This window comes from Pelodiscus sinensis, chromosome 16, assembly GCF_049634645.1.
Source record: "Pelodiscus sinensis isolate JC-2024 chromosome 16, ASM4963464v1, whole genome shotgun sequence".
Taxonomy (NCBI): domain Eukaryota; kingdom Metazoa; phylum Chordata; order Testudines; family Trionychidae; genus Pelodiscus; species Pelodiscus sinensis.
In genome coordinates, this window is record NC_134726.1 from 5891741 (window position 1) to 5912957 (window position 21217).

At 59.4% G+C, this 21217-nt stretch overlaps 1 protein-coding gene across 1 annotated transcript in view; it reads right to left on the reverse strand.

Annotated features, from left to right (window-relative positions):
- Positions 1-21217, reverse strand: part of PPL (periplakin) — a 47960-nt gene that overhangs the window by 19369 nt on the left and 7374 nt on the right. The window contains exons 2-9 of the mRNA XM_075899226.1: positions 7819-7918; positions 6008-6162; positions 4888-5008; positions 3049-3174; positions 2318-2359; positions 1948-2109; positions 1237-1344; positions 431-526 (exon numbers count right to left, since the gene is read on the reverse strand). Of these exons, the coding sequence (XP_075755341.1) occupies positions 431-526; positions 1237-1344; positions 1948-2109; positions 2318-2359; positions 3049-3174; positions 4888-5008; positions 6008-6162; positions 7819-7918 (910 nt within the window). The remainder of the gene's footprint in view (positions 1-430; positions 527-1236; positions 1345-1947; positions 2110-2317; positions 2360-3048; positions 3175-4887; positions 5009-6007; positions 6163-7818; positions 7919-21217) is intronic.

The following is a 21217-nucleotide window of genomic DNA, read 5'->3' on the forward strand; positions in this document are numbered from 1 at the left end:
AGTCTCCAGACCTCTGCAGATCTGGGCCTCTGTGACTTGCCCAAGCTCGGGCAGGGATTAAACCCAGCTGGCCCGTGCCCAAAGTCCTGAGCCAACCTCCTCTTTGCAGCTGGAGTCTCCGTCTCCAGACAGCTTCAGAGCGAGGCTGGTGCCTCTCTGGCTGAGGGGTCAAGGCAAGGCTGGAGGCACAGGGTGGGGTAACTGGGCGACTTTCTCTGGCCTGGGCTGTGCAGCCAGCCTGGATGATCAGTGATCCCTTTGGGCCTTGCAGTCTATGAAACGCTGAGTCTAGCATCCCGGCCCTTAGCGTTGGCAGATAGACACAGAGCGCCTGGGGCTGTAGCCAGCATTCAGAGACACTCAGACCGAGCCGCTGCTCCCCCAGGGCCTACCGAGAAGTAGGCGCCTTCCGAGCCCGGGAGAGTGGTACCTTGTGATAGTCCTCCATGAATTTCAGATGGCTCTCCTCACAGATCAGTAAGTTGAGATACTCCTTCCAGTCGGCATGGACAGCCTCCATGTGAGCCTACAACACACCAGCCACGTCACAAGGGGGGCAGCGGGCATGTGGCGGAGGCTTGCGCCTGCCCCGGGGTTAATATTGGCTCCAGGGAGGAATCCTGGGGGGGGATTTACTCGGTGACACAATCGTGAATGGGGTTTGAGCTGTGGGGTTGAGCCGCAGGAGCAGCCTCTTGGCCCGTTTTCCTCTGGGGGCTGACGGCTTGAAAGCAACTCGCCAGTTTGCTACTGGGCTAAGTTCTCTCGTGGTGTAACTCCACTGAAATCAGCGGCGTTACTCCACCTAACTGAACCTGCTTGCTCCCCAGGGGAAATCGCCACCTTCTATCTCCCCGTGTCAGAGCAGAGAGGGCCAGAAGGCAGGACATGGTGAAAAAACGTGTCCTGTCTTTCGACACCGATTTATTTTACCAGCTCTGCTTGTCAGGGAGGAGCAGGAGAACAGGCCAGGTGGAGGTGGGGGTATGTGGGTCTCTGTTTCTCCGCTGTACCCGATTCATACAGTTGGAACAGCTGGGAGCCCTTGTGGTGGCACCTGGCAGCTCGGGAAGCTGTGGAAAGCTGAGGAGCCGGGACAGGTTGAATGCCAGTCCAGGACAAGGCGTTCTCTGCGTGGTGTCACCTCAGGGTACTGCTCAGGGTCAAGCGGGCACCTGTGGGTCTCTCCGGGGCATGCGGGGAGAAGACAAACCCGTTCACCTCGGGAGCTCTCACCTCAATGGGGTTCTTCCCGGGGTGGTTTTGGGCCAGGAGCTGGTCTCCCTCCACGTGCAGCTTGTTGACAGTCTCCTCTTTCTCTTCCAGCTTGCGGCTGATGAAGTTCTAGACAGAGGCAGCGAGAGTGTCGGGCTCCGAAGGGAACCTCAAGCAAACAGACGGGCACACAGGAACCCTGGTGACACCAGGGGGCAGCGGCCCTGACTTATGCCCCAGATTTTACCTGCCTTCAAATGAAGGGGTCTGACTCCTGGGGGTCCTCAAAACCAGAGCCCTGCCCTGCTGCACTTAGGCCCCTCCTTTTGTTAGAGAGGCTTGTAAAGTCTCCGAAGGGATTCTCTCCAAGATTCCACCCAGGTAAATCCAGCAGGAGCGAGAGGAGAGACGAGACGCGCATCATTGTTCTCTCGGTTGGGCGTTAGGGCCCGAGTCTGGACGTGTAATAACGTCAGTCTCTAGATAGCATGCAGCACTTTGCAGCCGTACAGCTCAGAGTACTGTGCAGTGGAGGGAAACTGAGGCACAAAGCGAGGCAACTGAGGCACGGAGCAGGGACGTGAAGTTGCCCAGCTGGCCAGGGACAAAGCTCGAGTCCCAGTACAGTGTTCCTTCCCTTAGGCAACACTGCCTGCACCTATGCTGTAATACACGCGGCCAGTAGGAGAGAGCTGGTGAAGTGGGCAGGGTTACGGGAGCGGGGGAGCCTACCTCGTACTGGCGGCGCCGGCTGGGGTAGTCCAGGTTGCGGTCGCTCCAGTCGTAATGCTTTCTGTCCTTGGCCTGCTGGTCCAGCCAGTAGAGCTTGTTGGTGCAGCGCTGCATGTAATCCTGCAGCGAGTTCAGATCGTGCTGCCGCTGCTGGGACCCCGACTGTCAAAGGAGAGGGGTTACGGGAGTCAGCGCTGGAGTGGGCGGAGCAGCCCAGGGTTCCGTGCGGTTTTTGGGGGTTCCGCACCCCCCCCAGCAATGAGCATCGCTGGGCAACGCGGCTCCCCCCCCCCCCGGCGTCCTTCCCTTGCACCCTCGCCCCAGCGCTCTGGCGCTTCCCCACCAGCCGCCGGTCTCCTCAGGCTCTTACCAGCAGCTTCTGGTACTTCAGCTGGAGGCTGCTCATGTATTCCTGCGAACAGAGGGGAAAGCCCGCGTGAGAAGAGCCCGAGCATGGCAGGGCAAAGGGGGCTGGCTCTAGGGGGGAGCCTGGCAGGGGCTGCCACTGGGAAGCTGGGGTCCGTGTGTGGAACTGAACTCTGGATACAGGACCCCCTGCAATTGGGGGGTTGGATACAGGGCGTGGTGGGGCCCATCTCGCGGCAGGCGGCTGTGGCTGTTGCTCTCCTTGTGCTCCTGGGAGTCTGCCCTTCCCCTGTGTGTCTCCCCTCGTCCGGCCTGAGGTCCCTTGGCTAGCTTGTCCTGTGCGCTGCAAGCCCTTGCGTAGGAGGGGGCGGGGCGGGGCGGCAGGTATCACAGGCGGGAGGGAGGGGGGAAAGGAGGGGGCGCTTTGTTTTCCCAAACCACCAACTTGGCCCCGCCCACACTCCGCCCCCAGAACTCCTACAGGTGTACAGGGGACTGTGTGTCACTGACCCCGCATACCCCCCTCCCCATGCTCCGGGGCCCACCCACCCTCCCTGTGGTGCTGTGTGGGGGCAGGGGGAGAGTGGCGTGGCTCCTGCGTAGGGCCGGGGCTAGGGCCCTTCCCGGACCCGCCACGGGCTGGGCAGGGCGGAGAGGGAGGCGGCTGGCATGTTCCACAGAGAGGAGGCTGGCGCCAGGAACAGCAGGGTGGGGGCAGAGAGAGACGGGCCCTACCTTGTCCCGCTCCTTGCTGAGGTGGGGCCCGATGGCCATCACCTCATTGTGGAAGATGTTGTGCTCTTCCACCTGGTTGTTGACTAGAGGCAGGTCGGTTCCGAAGCCCTGGCTGTTGAGCATTTCCTGGCCCAGAGAGGTGGAGGTGAGTGACAGGCGCCCTGGGGAACACCCGCCCGCTCTGCTGGCTGTCCCTGACGAGCACTAAGGCAGAGACATTGCCCCCTCCCACCCCCAGCTCCAGGTGCCGCCTTCTGCTTCATTGCGATGGGAGTGGGGTGGGAAGCGGCAGGTGACTCTGCCTGGCTGACCTTGGAGGAGCCTTGGCTCAGGCACCCTGTGTCACAGCTGGGCAGGGATACCCCAGAGCAAGGGGCCCTGGCACATCCAGGACGAGCGTCGCGCAGGGGCTGCTGCTGCAGGCCCTCGAGCAGGTGTGAACATGCCTCACCTGCAGCGATGGCGGGGGGGCCCGTGGCCTGGGCGTGGCACGAAGGACTGACCCCGCCCAGCCCAGGTACAGCGTGGCATGATTGACAAGCTGCATTCTAGAGGGCTGCACTGGAGCAGAGGTGGGCGCATCTGGGGAAGATCTGATCCAACAGAGCAGCCTCCGTCCTCCGAGAGGGCAGCCCTGGTCTGCACCGTGAAGGTCCCCTTCTCCAGAGGCTGAGGGGCCTGCTGATGGTGCCTAGCCGGAGCAGCAGGAGGAGCAGCAGCCCAGGACTTCAAGGTGCCTGGGGACGAGGTGGGTGGCCAAGAGAACCAGTGCGGGGTGTTTTCCAAGCACAGTACATGCCTCCCTCATTGCAAGGGCCTCTTTGGAGGCAGCTGAGCCCAGGCGATGGGCAGAACTGCAAGCCCAGCAGGCCGTCCCAATGCAAAGTGCCAATTCCACAGGCCGTGCTGCGCCTGCCAGCTCAGGCTGGATTTAGGGATTTGCAAAGTGAAGCTGACACGGCAGTTTGAATAGCAGCAAAGTCAACAGCGCGGAGAGACCTGTTGTCTCTTTTATTGTGCTGGATCTGGCTCGTGAATAGAGCCGGCCTCGGAGGCCAGCCCTCGAGGGGCGTGGAATCGTCCTTTCGTTCACGAGAAGTGACCCGAAGTCCCCGTGATCGTCTGAACAAAATGCGATTCCGTTCCCAGTCCCCGAGCAGCGGCGGAGGGTGGTTACAGCGCGGACGGTGCGGCTGCCCCGCTCCGCTGAAAGGCGCTCAGCTGGGGTGAACTGGCACAACGCTCGGGGTTTCGGTGGATCAGAGCTGATTTACAGCAGTTCAGGATCCGGCCCTTAGCTTTTCACACTAGGTGGATAGATGAGATGCTAGAATACAAGATGATACCGGGGGCAGGACCAAGCCCAAAGCTACCACAGGGCAAGACTATTTAGCTCTTATGTGGTGCTTTTCGTCTGTAGATCGCAAATCATTTCCCAATGGAGATTCGTGTCCTTATCCCCACTTTCCAGGTGGATAAACCGAGGCACAGAGCTAAGACGTACCTCACCTGAGTTCAGCTGGCAGGCCAGTGACCGAGCCCAGGTCTCCTAAATCCCTGCCAAATGCTTCACTCACTAGGATGCACTGCCTCCAAAGGAGGTTTTGGCCACCCCCACTGGTCCCCACTCAATACCTTCTTCTGTGGGGTGTGCTCTGTGCAATGGTAAGCTGCCTTAAGCGTTCTAGTGAGAGCTCCTTGGTGTGTTCTTCCCCGGGAGTAGAAGGGGGGAGAATTCACGTGGCAAATTCTTGGTGCAAGCCCCTGTCTCCAGAGCCGCCCCTTGGGTGGCTGCAGGCAGGCTCAGGTGTTTCGGGGCAGATGCCAGCCTCACTGTACCTGTTTCTCGTCGATCACGGCGGACCAGTTGACCTGCGGCTCCACCTCCTGCGGCGTGAAGTTGTAGATCTGGTCGCGTTTGGCACACAGGTTGGCCACGCGCTCCTTCAGCTGCCGGATGCTGCAGCAAGCGAGAAGACAAGCCACATGGGCATCAAGGATGTGCCATGTGGGCTGGCTTAGGCCAATCGCTTGGCTGGTACAGGCCAGCACCATCAGTTCTGGGTCATCCTCCCTCCCCAAGTTCCCCTGGCTTGTTGAGAGAGGAAGGGGGCATGGTCAGATGGGACTGCCATGTGATCCTTACCGAGAGCTCTGGAACGTGGTTTTCCTTTGCACCAGAAAACCAGCAGCTGCTGCAGCAGCGCAGGGCTGGCTCACTAGGTGCAGAACTAACCCAGAGGAAAAGGAGCACCAGTACGATTTTTACCTTGCGTGGTCTCCCAGGGCTGACCCTACTTCACTTGAGAGTCCAGTCTGAGGTGGAGTAACTACAGACACACACAACCTCTCTTTGAGCCGCTCTGTCTGTGCTGTGACTAGAGCTGTGTGTGACTGAACTGGGAGGTGGTGGGGGGGGGGGGTGGACATCTTTTTGGGTTGACCAGAAACAAACATTTTTTCAAAGATATTCAGCCAATCAACATTTCCAGCAACCTGCACTTACTTTTCCAAACGTTTTGTTCAACCCTAAATGAAATATTTCTCTCTCTCCCCCAGCCAGTTTTTAACTTTCTTTTTAAAAAGTTAGTAAAAGCCAAAATGAAAAAGTGTGTTGAACTGAAAAATCAAAATGTTTCATTTCTAAAATGTCCAACCCGAATGTCCCAACTCTTTTCCGATTTTTTTGTCCTGAAACAATTAGGCGAATTCCCCCCAAATCTGCAAAATGTTTCATTTGACCTGAAGATGCATTTTTTATTAAAAAAACCCGTTTCAGACCCAAAAATGGTGCCCAGCTCTAGCTAGAACGTATAATGTCCTCATTGAGGGCTTCATAGAAATGCCAACTGGCCCTATAAGAATTTGACAAGTGCCTCTCTGAAGCGGGGCCTGGCTAGGCAAGCAACATGCATGCAGGTAGGAATTGAGAACAGATTTTGCTCCCCACTGGACTCACTCTTCTGTGATCATGTCCCCCTGTGGGTGTTTCATGTGCCGGGCAATCGCTGCGTCCCCATCCAGAACGTAGAGGAGTTTATCCGACTCGGTGAGTTTACTGGCTGTGTAGTCCTTGTATTGAGCAGGCTGGCCGGCCTTGAGTTTGTGTAAGTCCTGTGGATGCAATGAGGAAAGGCTGGTGACTTGGCAGAAAGAGCCGCGTGATGGCAAACTGCCCAACACATGGAGTTAGTAAATGAGGGCGGGGCGGGCAGCCTGCGACGCGAGGTGCGGTGTGCAAAGAGGGGCACTCACGAAGAGGCTGCTAATCACGCACTGCCCTGCTCCCCAGCCGCAGGGGCTCGGGAACCAGGCTGTCGGCGGCCTGGGAGGCCAAGGGCAGAGCTGAACCCCAAGCAGGAATTGTCTGTTTCCTTTCCCCTTGATGCTCCTGCCTCTTGCTTTGTCCTGATCACACACGACTAGACCCCCTTCTGAGGAACCCTTTCACTAGCGTCTGCGGAAACACCAGGAGGTCACGTCATCTCCTGCACCCCACAGCAGGCCTCTTCTGAGAGCTGGGATCCAAGCCCCGGGGAAGCAGGGCCTGAGGGGTTAACTCCTAGCCTCATGTTTCCCCCTTCGTCTCTCTGCCGCTCTGCATTGGTGTAACGGAGCCAGCGTGGTAACCTGTTCCCCAGGCTAGACCTTAAAAGTGGCAACCCATGCCAGCAGCTCTGCTCTTGCCGGCTACTTGGGACGTGGGCCAATAGCAAAGGCCTCAAATTGTATGACCTGTCATCTTATTTTTTCTCCAAAATCAAGCAGGACTAAACGTCTGTTGGGACTGTTAGTTTAAATCAGTGGTCCCCAACCATTTGAGGTTGCTGGGCACCAGGAGGCGTGGCCGTTTGCCTGCTGGGCGCTAGAGGGCGGGGACACTTGCGTGCCCAGGGGCGGGGCCCCCCCATAGCTGCGCGCCCGAGGCCAGCGCACCCCCCATGTGCTGCGCGCCCAGAGCACGGGTGGCCAATCCACAGTGTTCCCGGGGCCGGTGCTCACCGTGCACCATGTGCCCGGGGCCAGCTCCGGCACCATGCATGTGCCCGGGGCCAGGCCAGCCCTGAGCACTTGACGGGCACGCACAAATGCCCCCGTGGGTGCCATGGCGCCCGCGGGCACCGTGTTGGGAACCACTGGTTTAAATTCTCAGAGTTGAGGTTTTTCCAGAGAGAAGGGGGGAATGAAAGGGGTTAAAACTTCCTCCTCCATTGGGGAGATCTCCCGCCCTTTGGCACTGGGATGGTTGTGAAGAACTGGACGGGGAAATGGAACTGTGTAAACAGAAAGTGAAACTGATGCTCTTAGTTTCACTGTCCCATGGGAGCGAAAAGCCAGAGGCAAACAAACTGTGCAGGACAGCCTGAAGCTGACACAATCCTACAAACCCTTTGGGTGATCTAAGGTGTTCTCGGTCACAGGAGCAGGGGAGGCAGCAGGTGCGCGGGAAGGGAAGGCAGCTGCTAAAGAAGATCCTCGAGAGAAGGACGGGGCTGCAGGCTTGGCGTGGGCAGGGAAGCGAGGCGCTACATGGAACGGAAGGTGCAATTGCAGCTGGTGCCTGGGATGGCTGAGTGGGGGCTGGATCCCGGCTGGGTGGCGTGGCATGTTTCTGGAAGGTGAGCAATGCACCGATCCCTAGAGCAGCTGGAGGGGGGCGGGGGCAGTGCACGGCGGGAGAATGGGGAGGACCGATGGCGGCAGGTGCCTACAGAGGCAGGGGATGGAGCTGTGCTAAGAGCGAGGTGGGCAGGTCCAGCTGTTACTCACAGTCTGCATCCGGGTATCGGCTTCCACGATGTTCTTTTCCACCTGGTCGGCATTTTTCTGCAGCCGCTCGATGAGCTCGGACAGCTCCTTGCTGGAGATGCTGCGGGAGAGAGGAGCAGAGGCACTGAGACGGGTGCCTGCAGGGGAGCGAAGGGGCAGCCCCATCTCCTGCCTGGCGGCCACACCCCCGGCCCTCAGGAAGGGGCTTGCCCTGGGGGTGCTGAGCCAGCCCTGCTGCCTGTGCCAGGGGCCCTGACCCCAGCTGAGGGGCGGGAGAGGATGGCGCTGAGCTCAGCTCAGCCTGCCAGGCCGTGCAGCTGCACATGACTCACTGCTGCCTGTCTCATCCTTTCCAGAAGCTCAGCCGCCCTGCCAGGTTAGGATCTCTCATGCTGCAGGCCGGGGCCCCTTCCCCTTCCCCTTCCCCACCACGGCCAGGCCCGGCCTCAGGAGCTAGGGGCATGAGAGTGAGGAGGAGGAGAGCTGGGAGGGGAACTGGTTGTGTGCACGTCCTCCATCTCTCATGGCGGAGGGTTCCAGGCCCAGGGGGTGAGAGCAAACTTCCCTGTTTACTGAGGCTGCAGGACACGGGGGACCTGGCCAGTCTCCCTGGCATTCTGCCTCCCCAATACGGCCTGTGCTGATCAGTCACCCCCAGCCAGGGGTCCCCACCAATCGGGCCCGAGCAGTGGCTGCCGGCTGACCTGCATCCCCCTTCAAGCCAGCAGCTGCTCCGTGGGCAGCACCGACACGGGTGCATCAGTTTCGCAGACCCCGGGAGCTGCTCGGGGCTCTCAGGACAGATTAGGTCGCAGCTCGTCCCTGCCGGTGCCGATGGTCCCACGTCAGCAGCGAGGGAGAGGGCACAGGGCTGGTGGGGACGAGGCCTCACACCACAGTGTAAGGATGGGATGCAGGGACTCTCCCACCGGTGCTGGGCCAGAGGCAAAGGGTTACCATGGATCTCGGTGTGGGGGGAAGGACACAGCAGGGCTGAATTCCGGCTGCAGAACCTGCTGGACTGGCCCTACCGCCAGCAAGGAGAGCGCAGCAGGGCAGGATGGGCAAAGGTGCAATCCGCATCCTGCTCTAATCACATCAGGGCCTTCCCAGTGCGGTCCAGGGGGAGGCCCTGGTGTAACCCCAAGTTAAAGCTGAGCTGCCCTTTGCCTCCTGAGCCCCGAGAGCCCAGCGGGGCCACTGGGTATTCAGAGGCTAGCGTGTTCCAGAGCACGGCTGGGGCGTTTCCAGGAGAGACAGGTGCCCTGAGGGTGGAGAGGGCAGGGCAGCGCCCCAGCTCCAGAGAGTTGGCTTGCTCCATTCCCAGTCAACTGGCATCAGGTGTGGATCTGACTCCTGGTGAGAACTGGAGGGTTCCCTCCGGCTGACGGCTACAGCTGACTTGCCCCCTTCCCGCAGGTCCCTGAGCATCTGGCTGGGGGTGCTCCCATCAGGCCAGGGCAAGTGAGGCTGCCACCTGGACACGGCTGGCAGCCCCTAGGCCAGGGGAGCTCCGCGTGAGCCATGCTCCAGCTGGGACAAGCTGAAGTTGCCTGCCCCTGGGCACGTCTTATGCCCTGGCCCTGGGACTTGTGCTGAAGGCTGCCTGGGAAGCGTGTCTGGAACGTGGTGTGATCCGTGGCCTGAAAGCTCTGTGGGGTCTGGCTGAGCCTCCCATGTCTGAGGACCTGCCAGTAGCCACCAGCGGGCTAAGGGCGAAGACTCCCGCGCGCTCCGGCTCCCTGCATTTCCACTGCCGCGTGTCGGCTGCCGGATTGGGCCGGCGTGGGCAGGCGCGTACTGGCAATCAAAATAGGCCCAGGAAATGGGTTGAGAATGGCCCTCCCCGTGATGTCACCCCTGCACGCCCCTCAAGCCCCGCCCCCTGCGTCATGTCCGGCACACGACGCAGGCGGGGGGTCGGGCTCTGCGTGCCGCATGCAGCGCGGACACGGAGCTGCTCGGAGTTAGGGACAACGGCGGGCGGACACGACGGCCCACCGGGAAATTCCCGGAATCCCGCCAGGCCAGTCCGCCCCGGGCGTGGGGGCGCTAGCCTGTGTGGGCCGGGCTCCTCCTGCAGCAGCAACCCTGGCTGCTTAGCCGGAGGGAGCCACGCGGCAGGGAGAGCAGCTCCCGATCTAAGCCAGCCAAAGGGGGACAGGCCCCCCAGCGCGGCGCTCTCCATGTGAGTGGCTGCCCCGGAAGCGCTCGTGGAGCAGGCCGGTTTGTCCCCGGAGGGCGGTGCGGCGGGGGAGCGTTCCTCCCCGGAGTAGCTGTGCTGACTTCAGTGTGACGGTGGGCACGGGCAGGATCGGGCCCCCTCACACCGGGCCTGGGGGGTTTCTAAAGCAATGAAAGGCTCCAAGCCCCATGCTCAGGCTGGGGCCCAGCTGCAGTTCACAGGGAGGGGCGTCTTCCTTTCCGCACAGGGATCCTGGGCATCTAGATCCGGCTCGTTTCTTGCTAGTGCCTGCTCAGCCACCGACTGTTCCCTCCGCTGCTGCGGGTTACATCACCCAGGTGTCCAGCGGGGCCCGGGCCTGATCGTCTGCCCCAGCGCAGGGCAGGCGTGGAAAGCTGCCCTTCCGCGCGGGGGGTTGCCGGCGTGGGCAGAGCAAAGGCAGCTCAGGGCCCGCATCTTGTCTTGCTTCACAATGCCTGGTGGCGGAGCGAGAGATTTTGCCCCTTCCCGTGCAAAGACACAAGGAGAGCCCTCGGCAGTATTTACTCGAGTCTTCAGATCCCGGTCGCCCCATTGCAGGGGTCTGATGCTTTGAGCTGGCGCCGCACAGACCACCAGGCACCTAAGATCGGCCACGTAACGATGGAGCAAAGCCCCTGCCAAGAGGATCCAGAATCGCTGCTGCGAGCCCATGGTCGAGCCTCAGTTTGTTGCCTCTCTCTCATCTGGAGGGTGGCAGGGGCTGGCTCGCCTGCTGACACAAGTTCCAACTTGCACCAGCCTCTGCAAGAATAACCCTGGTTGCGGAACGCCCTCGTCCCACGCTCCGGGCCCGGGGAGGGGCGGCACGGAGCTGGCTCTACCGGCTCAGTCCCTGCAGGGAATGAGCTGTGGGTGGGAGTGGGAGCAGGGCAGGGCTGGCTTTCTGGCCGCTTTGCAGGTCTGTTGCGTCAGTGTCGCCAGAGCAAAGTGGCAGCTGTTGGAGAGTGAATTTCCCACCTCCCAGTGGGGGAGACGCCGTGATGACTTCGGATGGTCCCATCGGCTCTCTCCTCCAGCCGTTGGCAAGGGGGAAACTGGCGTGATCCCCTGCCCCTTGCCATGGTGGCTGGGGACTCTGGTTTCTAAACTCGGCGCTCATTTCCTAGCAACGCGTAGAGAAATCCCCGTGTCGCCCCTGCCTGGCTCACAGCGGGGTCGTGAGCTGCGTTACAGTTTGCAGCCCGAACCCCCCTTGCAGCACGCGGGAGCATGTCAGTGTCAGTCGGAGGCAAAGAACCCGGCATCCAGCTGGAGCCGGCAGGTGTCATGAGCGGAGCTGGCACGTGACCAAGACCCCGGCTGCTGCACTTTGCAAAGCGCTGTGGAGCAGTCCCAGCCTGGCTCGCAAGAGCCAGCGACGTGGCCTGGCCGCAGTCTAGGCCTGGCAGTCGTGGGCACCTGAGTTCAAATCCTCTCTCTGAAATCCCTTTGTAGCCTGGCTTGAAGCAAGACACTAAGCCTCTTGGCAGGAGACAGTTCTCCCTCCCGCCCCCAATAAAATGGGACTCAAGTGCAGGGGGAAAATTATCCTTGATATGGTGCTTTGCATCTCTTAATTGCTCGTTAAAATAATTACTAGTCAGACCAGGGTTCCCTATTTCCTGCAGGTAGAGCAGCATAAAGTAACAACACTGGGGTGCCGGTCAGGCCGGCCCCGTAACCCCCCCTCTTACAGCACCTGACGTTTCCTCAGCTGTTTCCTCGGTTTCCCCCACCCCGGGCCTGGCTCAGCTCAGGAAGATGCAATGCGGCAAGGCCAGCGCCTTAGGCCAGATGACCCAGGCAGGCATCTCCGTGGGACATGGACTAGGCCGCTCTGACTTCAGAAACAGCCTCCCGTCGGTCCCTACGCTCAGAGGCCTGCTTGAGCAGCGCCCCTTCGTGCCGAGCTCGGGAGGGTTCGAATGTGCCAGCCAGCTCCGTAGCTCAGGTCACCACTCTCCGCAGACCGCACGGCTCTTGGCCACGCCATGCCCGGCGCCCGCGGGCAGGTCTCCCAAGAGCCCCGCTGACTGGAGGACGTGGTAGTTTTGAAGGTCTCTCTACAGCCGTGTGGTGTGAGCTGCAATGAGATCTAACCGGAGAGCTCCGTGGGTAGGGGTGCCGGGTGTCTGGTTTTCACCCAGACTATCCGTTATTCGGGTCCCCCGTCTGGTAGAAAAAACCAGAACAGTCTCAGTATTTCCTGTTTCCCTCAGATGGAAGCCTGGCGGGGACAATTCCCCCTGCCGCGTCAGGCGGGGGAGTGAGGAGCGCGGGGCTATTTAAAAGCGCAGCGCCCTTTTCTTTTTTCGCTCAACAACTTTGGTCTCCTCCCGCCTTTTTTTTCTCTCAACAGAATTTTTTCCTAGTGGGTTTTTTTTTTTTTTGGAGGGGGGGGTTGGTATTTTTTGTTAAACCATCTGGCAAGCCTACCCATGGCCACCAGAGACCTGAGTTTGGCCATGTTGGGTTGTGGCCAGCCCCTCGCTGACTGGCACAAGGGCTGAGCTGTGCACCACGTACTAGCCAGGTGTAGGTGGTGGTTCTTTCAAAGGAGCAGAAAAATTCATCCGACTACCCTCCCCAACCACTTTCCCGTCCTCCCCGGGAGACCTGTCCCAGCCAGCAGGGTTCTTGTGACAGTGGACACACCTGCTAGCATTTCCGCTTTCTCGACACAGTGTTTGGCTCCTTCTTCCTTTATGGGAGCCAGGAGGCTTCTGTCAGTCACCAGATTGCTGCTCAGCGGTGCTGGTTGTTAGCTTAGTCCCAGCATCTGTCACTGTCTCTGTTTAGCCGCTCTTCATTAACAAAGTCCTGGCAGCGTTGGGGCTCTGAGAGCAGCAGCAAATGAAAGGGCTTTTGGAGAAGAACGTAACCGTGCCAATCGCCTTTCCTTGCCCATCGCGTGTCCAATGCTGTTGTACAGGCCAGGCTAGAACGGGGCGCTCTCCCCACATTTCAGGGGAGCTGCATGCACAAAATATCTACCCAGGCGTGCACCTGACATGCAGGCAAAATGCTGCAGTTGCTCAGGCACACGGGATGATCCCGGGCACAAACAGCCGTTGTGCTGATAGGATTTGGGCGCACAGTTGCAGACGCGGCAAGATCACCCAGAAAGGGCCTCAGCTGCTTCCACTCTTGCTGCACTTTAGTGGACTTACTCTGGATTTACGTCACTGTCACTGTCACTAAGATCAGAGTCTGGCCCGCTGTGTTAACGTGGTCTAGGCACAAACAGGAAATCCTGGCTTAATAAATAGACCCGTGGTGAGCACTGGGCGGTGTGATTTAGGGTGACGTGCTCAGAAGTGCAAGTCCTATTTTCAAGTGACTCGGGGACAGATTTCCAAAGGCAGGTAGGTGCCTAAGGATGTGTAGACAGCGGGTGTTGAGAAGTCACACAGCCGCTATTGATTTCAATAGGCGCTAGCCCAAGGGGCTTTTGAAATCCCAATAGGCACCTCTGAGCATCTCTGGGCACCTGGACACCTTTGCACATCTGGCTCCAACGCCGCTTTTGAAAACGGGCCCCTTGGCATTGGACTCAATTGAAATGATCACTGGTCCCAAAGCTGCCTAGTGTTTGTCGCCTGCCTGCTCGGAGGTAAGTAATGCTGCTTGCTGGCGTGTCCTGCCTCTGCAAGTCCTCCATCTCGGGAGGGGGGGTGCACCTCTGCAGAGCCTCAAAACAGCACAGGGCACAGGCCCACGCTGCTGTGGGGAAAGAGCATGTGGGCGAGGAGCGAGCCAAGGGATGACACAATCTGCCTTTTGCATCTCACCGGAGGGGTGGGGGCGGTTTTCCGTCACAAGCCCACCTTGGTTGGGGTGTCTCCACCTTACCGGGGAGAGAGAGCCCCTGCAGCCTGGATTAGAAGCAGCCTCTTTGAATCTGCCTGCAGCCCAGCTTCTGACTTCACCACCATGGAGCCCTCTAAGGGCACGGAGCTGATGAGGTTAGGAGGCTCTGAAGATATTGACCTTGTAGGCGAAAACACCCCGGGTCCTGATTTAGCATAACAGGCCGAGAGGCTGGATTTAAACACCACTATAGGACTCTGAGCTGACACCATTGCAGAATTCTAGGGGTGGAAACCACGGAGCAGCACTCCTAGCTCCGCCACTGCGTCTCTTGCAGACCTTTGGCATGTCACTTGAGTCGGATCTGGTTAGGGCTCCGTACTTTGGTGCTGCAGCACCTTCCTCCACAAGGCGACCTGAAACCTCAGCGAATGACTCTGGTGAACCCAGCATGAGCGAGTGACGAATCAGCCCACTAGACTTTGCTGTGAAGCAATGTGTCTGGTGACCATGGACAAGCAGAGCCACCTCTCTGTGGGGCGATGGGGATCAAACCTCTTCCCAGCCCCCGAGGGGCATTTCTGAGGGTTTGTTAGTGAATGCTGGATGCTGATAGTTATTAACACCTAGCTCTCAGAGCTGGACCCTTCTTGTCTGCAGGGATGTGCTTTGAGAGCCTAGGAGGAAGAGAAGAGTAAATGATCTTCTAATTCTCCGCTTTGAAGACGAAAGGCTTGCTAAGCCCATGCCCACACGTGATGGGCTGGGCGAAGGGTCTATTGCACTGTTGGGCGTTTGTATTTCTAACAGGTCGTAGTTCTGAGTCGAAGAGGTTTTAAGCAATGTCTCCCCCATCTCTCCATAGAGCAGACTCCACTGTCTGGCTCCTCGCACTGCTTGCAGTACGTGATGTTTGGGGGTGGAAATCTCCCCATAAGCCGAAAGGAAAGGACAAGTGGTGTTGGCCTGCTAGGATCCTGCACGGGGAGGCGAGCCCCGACAGAATACGAAGTAATGCAACTCCAAACAGGACTGACCGGCTCCTCCACTGGCGTCGATCAGCAGAGCCCCAGTGAGTTGAACTGATTTGCATCAGCTCAGGATCTGGCCCAGTGGGCCCCTGCATGGCGCACAAGGGGAGGCCAAGATGTTAATCACAGTCCTGTCCACGTGCACATGCAGGATCCTGGCCAGATTCTCCACCGCACCTCGCGCACTAATTCATCCCTGTGCAAAATGGGAACAAGCTGCTACCTGGTGGAGCGGCAGGATTTTATCCCCACGCAGCCCAGGCAGGAGTGAAAGCACAAGGGCAGCTCGGAGTCGCAGCCGTCAGCTGCTGACGATTAAATCGTGGCCTTTGCAAGGAGTGGCCACGTGGCTTGGGAGCGTTGCCGCGGTCCTGCCTGCCAAGCATCTCGCGAGTGCCATGGAGCAGCCAAGAGCCTGCCCTGCAAACTTTCCAAGGCTGCGGAAGCTGCCAGGCCTTTGCACCCTCTCTCTTAGCAGCCCGGAGACTTAGACTCATAGACTTTCAGGTCAGAAGGGACCATTATGATCATCTAGTCTGACCCCCTGCACAGTGAAGGCCGCAGAATCTCACCCACCCCTCCTAGAATAATCCTCTCACCTAGATCTCAGATATTGAAGCCTTCAAATACTTTGAAGACCCCAAGATGCAGAGAATCCTCCAGCTGTGATCTGTACCCCATGCTACAGAGGAAGGTGAAAAACCTTGGGCCTCTGCCAATCTACCCTGGAGGAAAATTCCTTCCCGACCCCAAATATGGCGATCAGCTAAACCCTGAGCATGTGGGCAAGACTCACCAGCCAGACACCCAGACTTGCCCTCCCCATCCTCTGCATGAGAAGCCATCAGCCACTGCCATCTTGGACACAACGCTGACGCCTCTCAGCCGCTGGCGAGACCTCCGATGGAACAGAGGCCGGGCAGCGTCCGCTTGACAGTCAGTCCGTGCCCCGGAGGATGCTCTGGCTTTGCCACGTCCTGGAGCCGGCAGGGAAACCTTCCTGGGCTTCCCCAAGAGCAGACTCGGGTGTCTTCGCTGAGCCCCGGGCCTTCGGGAAAAGCGGTGAGTCTCGGAGCTGCCTGCTCACTGCTGGAGACGCTCAGGCTGGTTTCACAACTCCAGCTGGAACGGCCAACGGGCGCAGTGGCAATGGGAACCAGATGTGGCCCGCGGTCGCCCTGGACAATGGGACGGTGCCGGCTTGGCTCGGCTTTCTTTGTTCAGCTGGAGGCTGGACTGCTTCCCGTGGGGCCCCTCCCTGGGGGGCAGACGAGGCTGTTGGTTTATGGGCTGGAGCCGTGGTGGAGGAGGAGGTCCTGGCTCAGGGAGAGACCACCAAGAGAAGGGATGTGCTGACCTGGCTTTGCAGCCGCAGAGGGGTTCGGCTGGCCACGTAAAGGAGCCAGTTTGGACAGGGCTCCGCAGAGAGCTGTCCAGTCCCGCTCACAAACCGCCTCCCCTGGGCTGCTGGAGCGGCGTGTCCCGCCCGGGGCCGAGGCCTGTGCCCTGGGCTTTACCCAGCTCTTGGCTTGCAGGGGAGTTTGTCTGGAAGCCAGCCAGCTGCCTCCTGCAGGGAAACCACAGGCGAGGGCTCGCGTCCCAGACAGAGCTGTTTGCACGGCGGGAGACCCTGCCCCAATGGTCTGTGGGGCCCGTCTCGAAACAGATCGATCCCCCCACATGTGCCATCCCCACACAGGTCTGGCACCTCCTCACGGGCTCTGTGCCCCAGCAGTGGGCGCCTGTGTCACATGGCTCCAATGGCGTTCCCATGCACACGCTCACCCCTTCCTGCCTTCGTGACCCTATGTTAATGGGGTCCCCTCTTTGGAGGGATAAGGAACACAGCCTCCATGGGGCTGAGAGAGGGGCAGCATGCCTCCCCTTCCCCCACGGCCACCTTCTCCTAAGGCTGGGCAGCCCAAGACCCGAGCCCTCTCCTGAGACCCTTCTGTGGGGCCTTGGGGCTCTGGTGGGCCCGTTCCTCATGGAAGAGGGGAGCTCTGGGCACAGAGGAATGCCTTCCCATGTGCTCTACTTGGGGGCACAACCTGGCCCTGAACAAGGACCCACCCTATAGGGGACTGGCACGGTCTGGAACCCAGAACCAGAGAGACTGCCCCCCCCACCCCCCAGACAACCTGCCCGCACACGGCCGGTACGAGGGAGGGGAAAGCTACAGCGAGGCAGAGAGACCAGGCCTCTCAAGTATTGACGAATCACAGGGTGCTGGGATCGAGTTTCACCCTCCCCGCCCACTCTGGGAGCGGCTGCGCAGCCCACACAGCCTGCCCCAGGGATGGAGCTGGCTCCTGTATTAGGAAAGCAGGATCAGGGCCCCTCTGAAGGTAGGGAGGTGGGGTGGGTTCTTGAGTGAACTAAGGGGTGCAGCTTTGGCTGGGGGATTGCGGGGTTGTGGGCTTGAGTCCCACCCCCCCTCCATGGCCACCCCACAGGTGCCCCAGGGATGGAGCAGCAGAGTTAAGGCAGGCTCACTGGCCCTGCACCGCCACTCCTGAAAGCAGCTGGCACGGACAGCAATGGCTCCATGGCATCATGTGCTGCCCCATCTACAGGCCCCAGCCCCACAGTTCTCTCTTGCTGCTCAATGGGAGCTGCAGGAGCGGGGTCGGCGGCAAAGGAAAGTTACGAAATGCACAGTCCAGTCACAAACCAAACACAATGCACTTTGCAAGCAGTACAAGGAGTAAGAACCCCGTGTGGGGTCAGGAGATGAGGGAAGGACAGTGTGTGTTTGTGAGAGTGACACAGACACACTGTGCATGACGGGTTCGCATTGCCACGCTCCCTCCACCCTCTTTTCTCTGGGTGGAGGACGAGTACAGGAGCGGGGGGAAGAGGGACACCCTGACATCAGCGCCCCCCTCTTCTCCCTCCCACACCCTGCACAGCAAGCAGGAGGCTCCCAAGGGGCAGCTCCAAGGCAGAGGGCAGGAGCAGCATGGCAGTGGGTGGAGGGGCAAGTGAAGTGCCAGCACTTGAGAGCTTTCCAGTGAAACCAGTCAGGATCCCCTGTCAGAGGCTCCAAGATCCACTGGTAGATCCCGATCGACTGGCTGGTGACCGCTGTTGTAGGGGAACCATTGGGAACCCCTGGCGCCTTGGCTGGATTAGAACTGGGAAAACCAGTGCCCCGAGCCTCCCAGCCTAGTCTGAGAGATGCCATTTCCTGCCAGGTGGTAACGCGAAAGGTCACTGGAACGGGCTCCCAAGTGTATCTCCTCGCCACCCAATAAACTCGCTGTCCCTTGGAGAAGGGGCTGTGTCTGTCTGGCAAAGGATTCTGGCCCTTTTGGCTTTTGAAATTAATGGGATGGCTCCCCCACAAAAGGGTTTGTATGTGGCAGCAGCAGGGCGGAAATCTGCAGCGTGCTCACTTGCATCAAATCAGCCAGGCCAACAGCCATGCCTGACCCAGGCAGAAAGGGCGGGGCTGGGTGGCAGCAATTTAAAGGGACTGGGGTCCAGTTGCGGGTGGCCAGGAGCCCCAAGACGTTTTGTATTGGCGGGCCCTAGGGCAGTCACCCGCTTTGCCCGGCCTGGTCGGCAGGCCTATCAAATCAACGCTTCATAGTTTGCATTCCTATGAAACACTTTCCGCTGCCTCTCGAGCCGGTCGGAATTCTCTCTGCTGTTAGTGCCTTTGTCTAAGCGCACGGGATTTCGAAGCAGAGCGTTCTCCTTTGACTGACGAAATGCCCCGAGTCCGAAGGCCAGGTATTTCCGGAATGCGCACGTGTTCCCATGCTCTGATAGGAACCTGGGCTCCCGCTTTCCACCTGAGCACAGGTGCCAGGAAATCCCGTCACGGGCCTTCAGTTTCTTCCTGAGTTTCCCTTTTTGAGCAATGCAGAAGCAGGCTTCGCTGGGATGGCCCTGTAGGTTGCTTTGGCCTCCACGTCCGTCTGAGTTGCCAGCTGAAATGGGGGCAGGCTGCTCTAATACTGGCAAAGTCTCTCCCCTGGAAACTGGATCTGACTCTATAGGGGACTTGTCCCAAAATCAGCAGTGGGCAATAATTTTTGGTGGGGGACCATGCCAAGATTTTTGAAAGATCTGTGGAGGAGGGGTAGGGTCTAGTTTGGAGGCTGGGTGCAGAAGGGCACCATGGGGTAAGGGAGTGGGGGGCAGGAGAGGGTGTGGGATCTGAGAGGGAGTTTGGGTGAAGGAGGGGGCTGTGACCTGGGGCAGGGGATTGGGGAGTAGGGCCGGGGGGGGGGGGAGATTGGGTGCAGGAGAGGATCCTGGCCTGGGAGAAGGATGCAGGAGGGAGTTGTGACCTGAGGCAGGGGGGTGTAGAGGGTTTGGATGGTGACCTGGGGGGAAGAGTTGGGGTGCAGGAGGCCTGGAGTGCCAAAGGCAGGCTCTGGCTGGGAGGTGCTTACCTGTGTCTCCTGGCCAGCAGCCCTGCAGCACCCCCAAGGGAGGCCGGGCTCCCTGCCTGCTGCAGCCCCAGAGCATTGAAACCGCAGGCTGCTCCCTCCAGGTGGCTCTCAACTCTGGGAGGAGGAAGGGGCTCGCTCTGCTCTGGCCCCAGGCCAATCTCTCAACTCCTATTGGCTGGTTGTTTCCGGCCAATAGGAGCTGAGGACTGGGCTGAGGTCAGGGCTATCAGCCGAAGCCGCCCCCTCCCTGTAGAGCAGAGAGTCACATGGAGCAGCCCTGCACTTAAAACAGTGGCTGCTGCGTGCCTGAGGTCCTGGCACGGGGGTGCACAGGCCGGATCCGGGGGCTTGGTGGCCCAGGTCTGGCCCGGGAGAGGTATCTCGCCCACCCCTAACCGAAGGTTCCAGATTTTGGTGAGAAGATGCGGCAGTTCCGTTTGCAGGCTCTGTATTATCCTGTGCTCGCGGCGACGGGTGCTGACATTCATTCCTGCAATCCTGAGCGGGTGACGTGCATCTGAGAAGTGGGTCTTTGCCCACGAAAGCTCATGCTCCAACACTTGGGTTAGTCTATAAGGTGCCACAGGACTCCTCGCCGCTTTTGTAGATTCAGACGAACACGGCCACCCCCTGATACTGTGTCTCCTTTTGTTATTAGTGGCTGGGATTTCTACTGCTGCCCGCTGGAGGAAAACCCCCTTTGACAGAAGATTTAAAAACTTGGGAAGTTTTAGCCCTGGAAAAAGGACTGGCCGTAAGGCGGATACACATGCCTGATAGCTCAGCTCCTGGCTGCTTTTCATCACGCCAGCTGGCGCAGGGCAGTGTGTGAAAGAGCACAAGTTCTACTGAAAGGGTACAGGGCAAGTTCAGCTCCGGCATAAGGAGCCGCCTCTCTGTTGACTTTAGGGGAATTACACGTTTGGCTCTGTCTTTATCTTCAGGACACACACACCAGCAGCACGGACTTTCTACAAGGGGTTTTGATTTGGATTCTATCCAGGCTACGCTCCCGTCGACTCCTACGCCTGCGAGTTTCTCTTCGCTGAGATTAGCATCGGGCATGGAGTCTCCTCCACCGTTCCCAGGCTTCAGAGCCTCGACGCTGCTCCGGGTAGCTCTGTGGAGCGAGCTTTGCGAGCCCACGTCTGCCAACCCCGTTGCAGAGACTTGCTGCTGCTCACGGTATGGCTGGAGCCTTCGAGGCCTTGGCCAAGGGACTTTGGGCGGCCAGGGTGCTGTGGATGAGGAGAGACAATCCTGCCTTATGGAGCTCCCTAGCTGGATAGAGCAGAGAGACCAGGGAGGTCTGCTTGTTCCTCTTTTACAGACGGGAAAGCAAGGCCTTGAGGAACTGAACAACTTGCCCAGTGTCAGCTAGTCTGGCCCAAGGCTGACCTGGGCCCTAGCCCAGTGCCCCTCACAAGACCCTCTCCCCTCAGGGTCTCACTGCAGCTATAGCACAGGACGGGAGGGCTGCCCATTTGGGTATTGACTTGCCCACGTCTTGCATGAGGTGGGGAGGGGAGGAATATTTCTGAGGGAAGCAATGGACCAGATATTTTCCTTGTTCCTCTCGGCGAGCCAGCGAAGTAAAATACAACAGGTACAAGCTAGCCAGGCACATCGGCCTCTTCCTTGGGGGACTCGCCTGTCGGTGACTGGGACGAAAGCAATAGCAAACGCTGCGTGAAGCTGGTGTCTGAGGCGTAGCTCATTAGTGTTGTGTTTCTGGAGGAGAGCAGTTCAAGGCCTGCGGGGAAGGACAAGCAGATGGTGCCCAGGAACGGCGCAGCAGGAACGCTCCGGTGTTTGGACGCTCCGGGGTCTGTGTGGGTTTCCGCTAGCCACAGACAGGCATGCAGCTAAAGGCCTTGCTGGGAGAGGCGGAGCCTTTCAGCCCCGGTGAACGGACACGCTGCAGCGTGCGCTCCCCGAATGAAGGT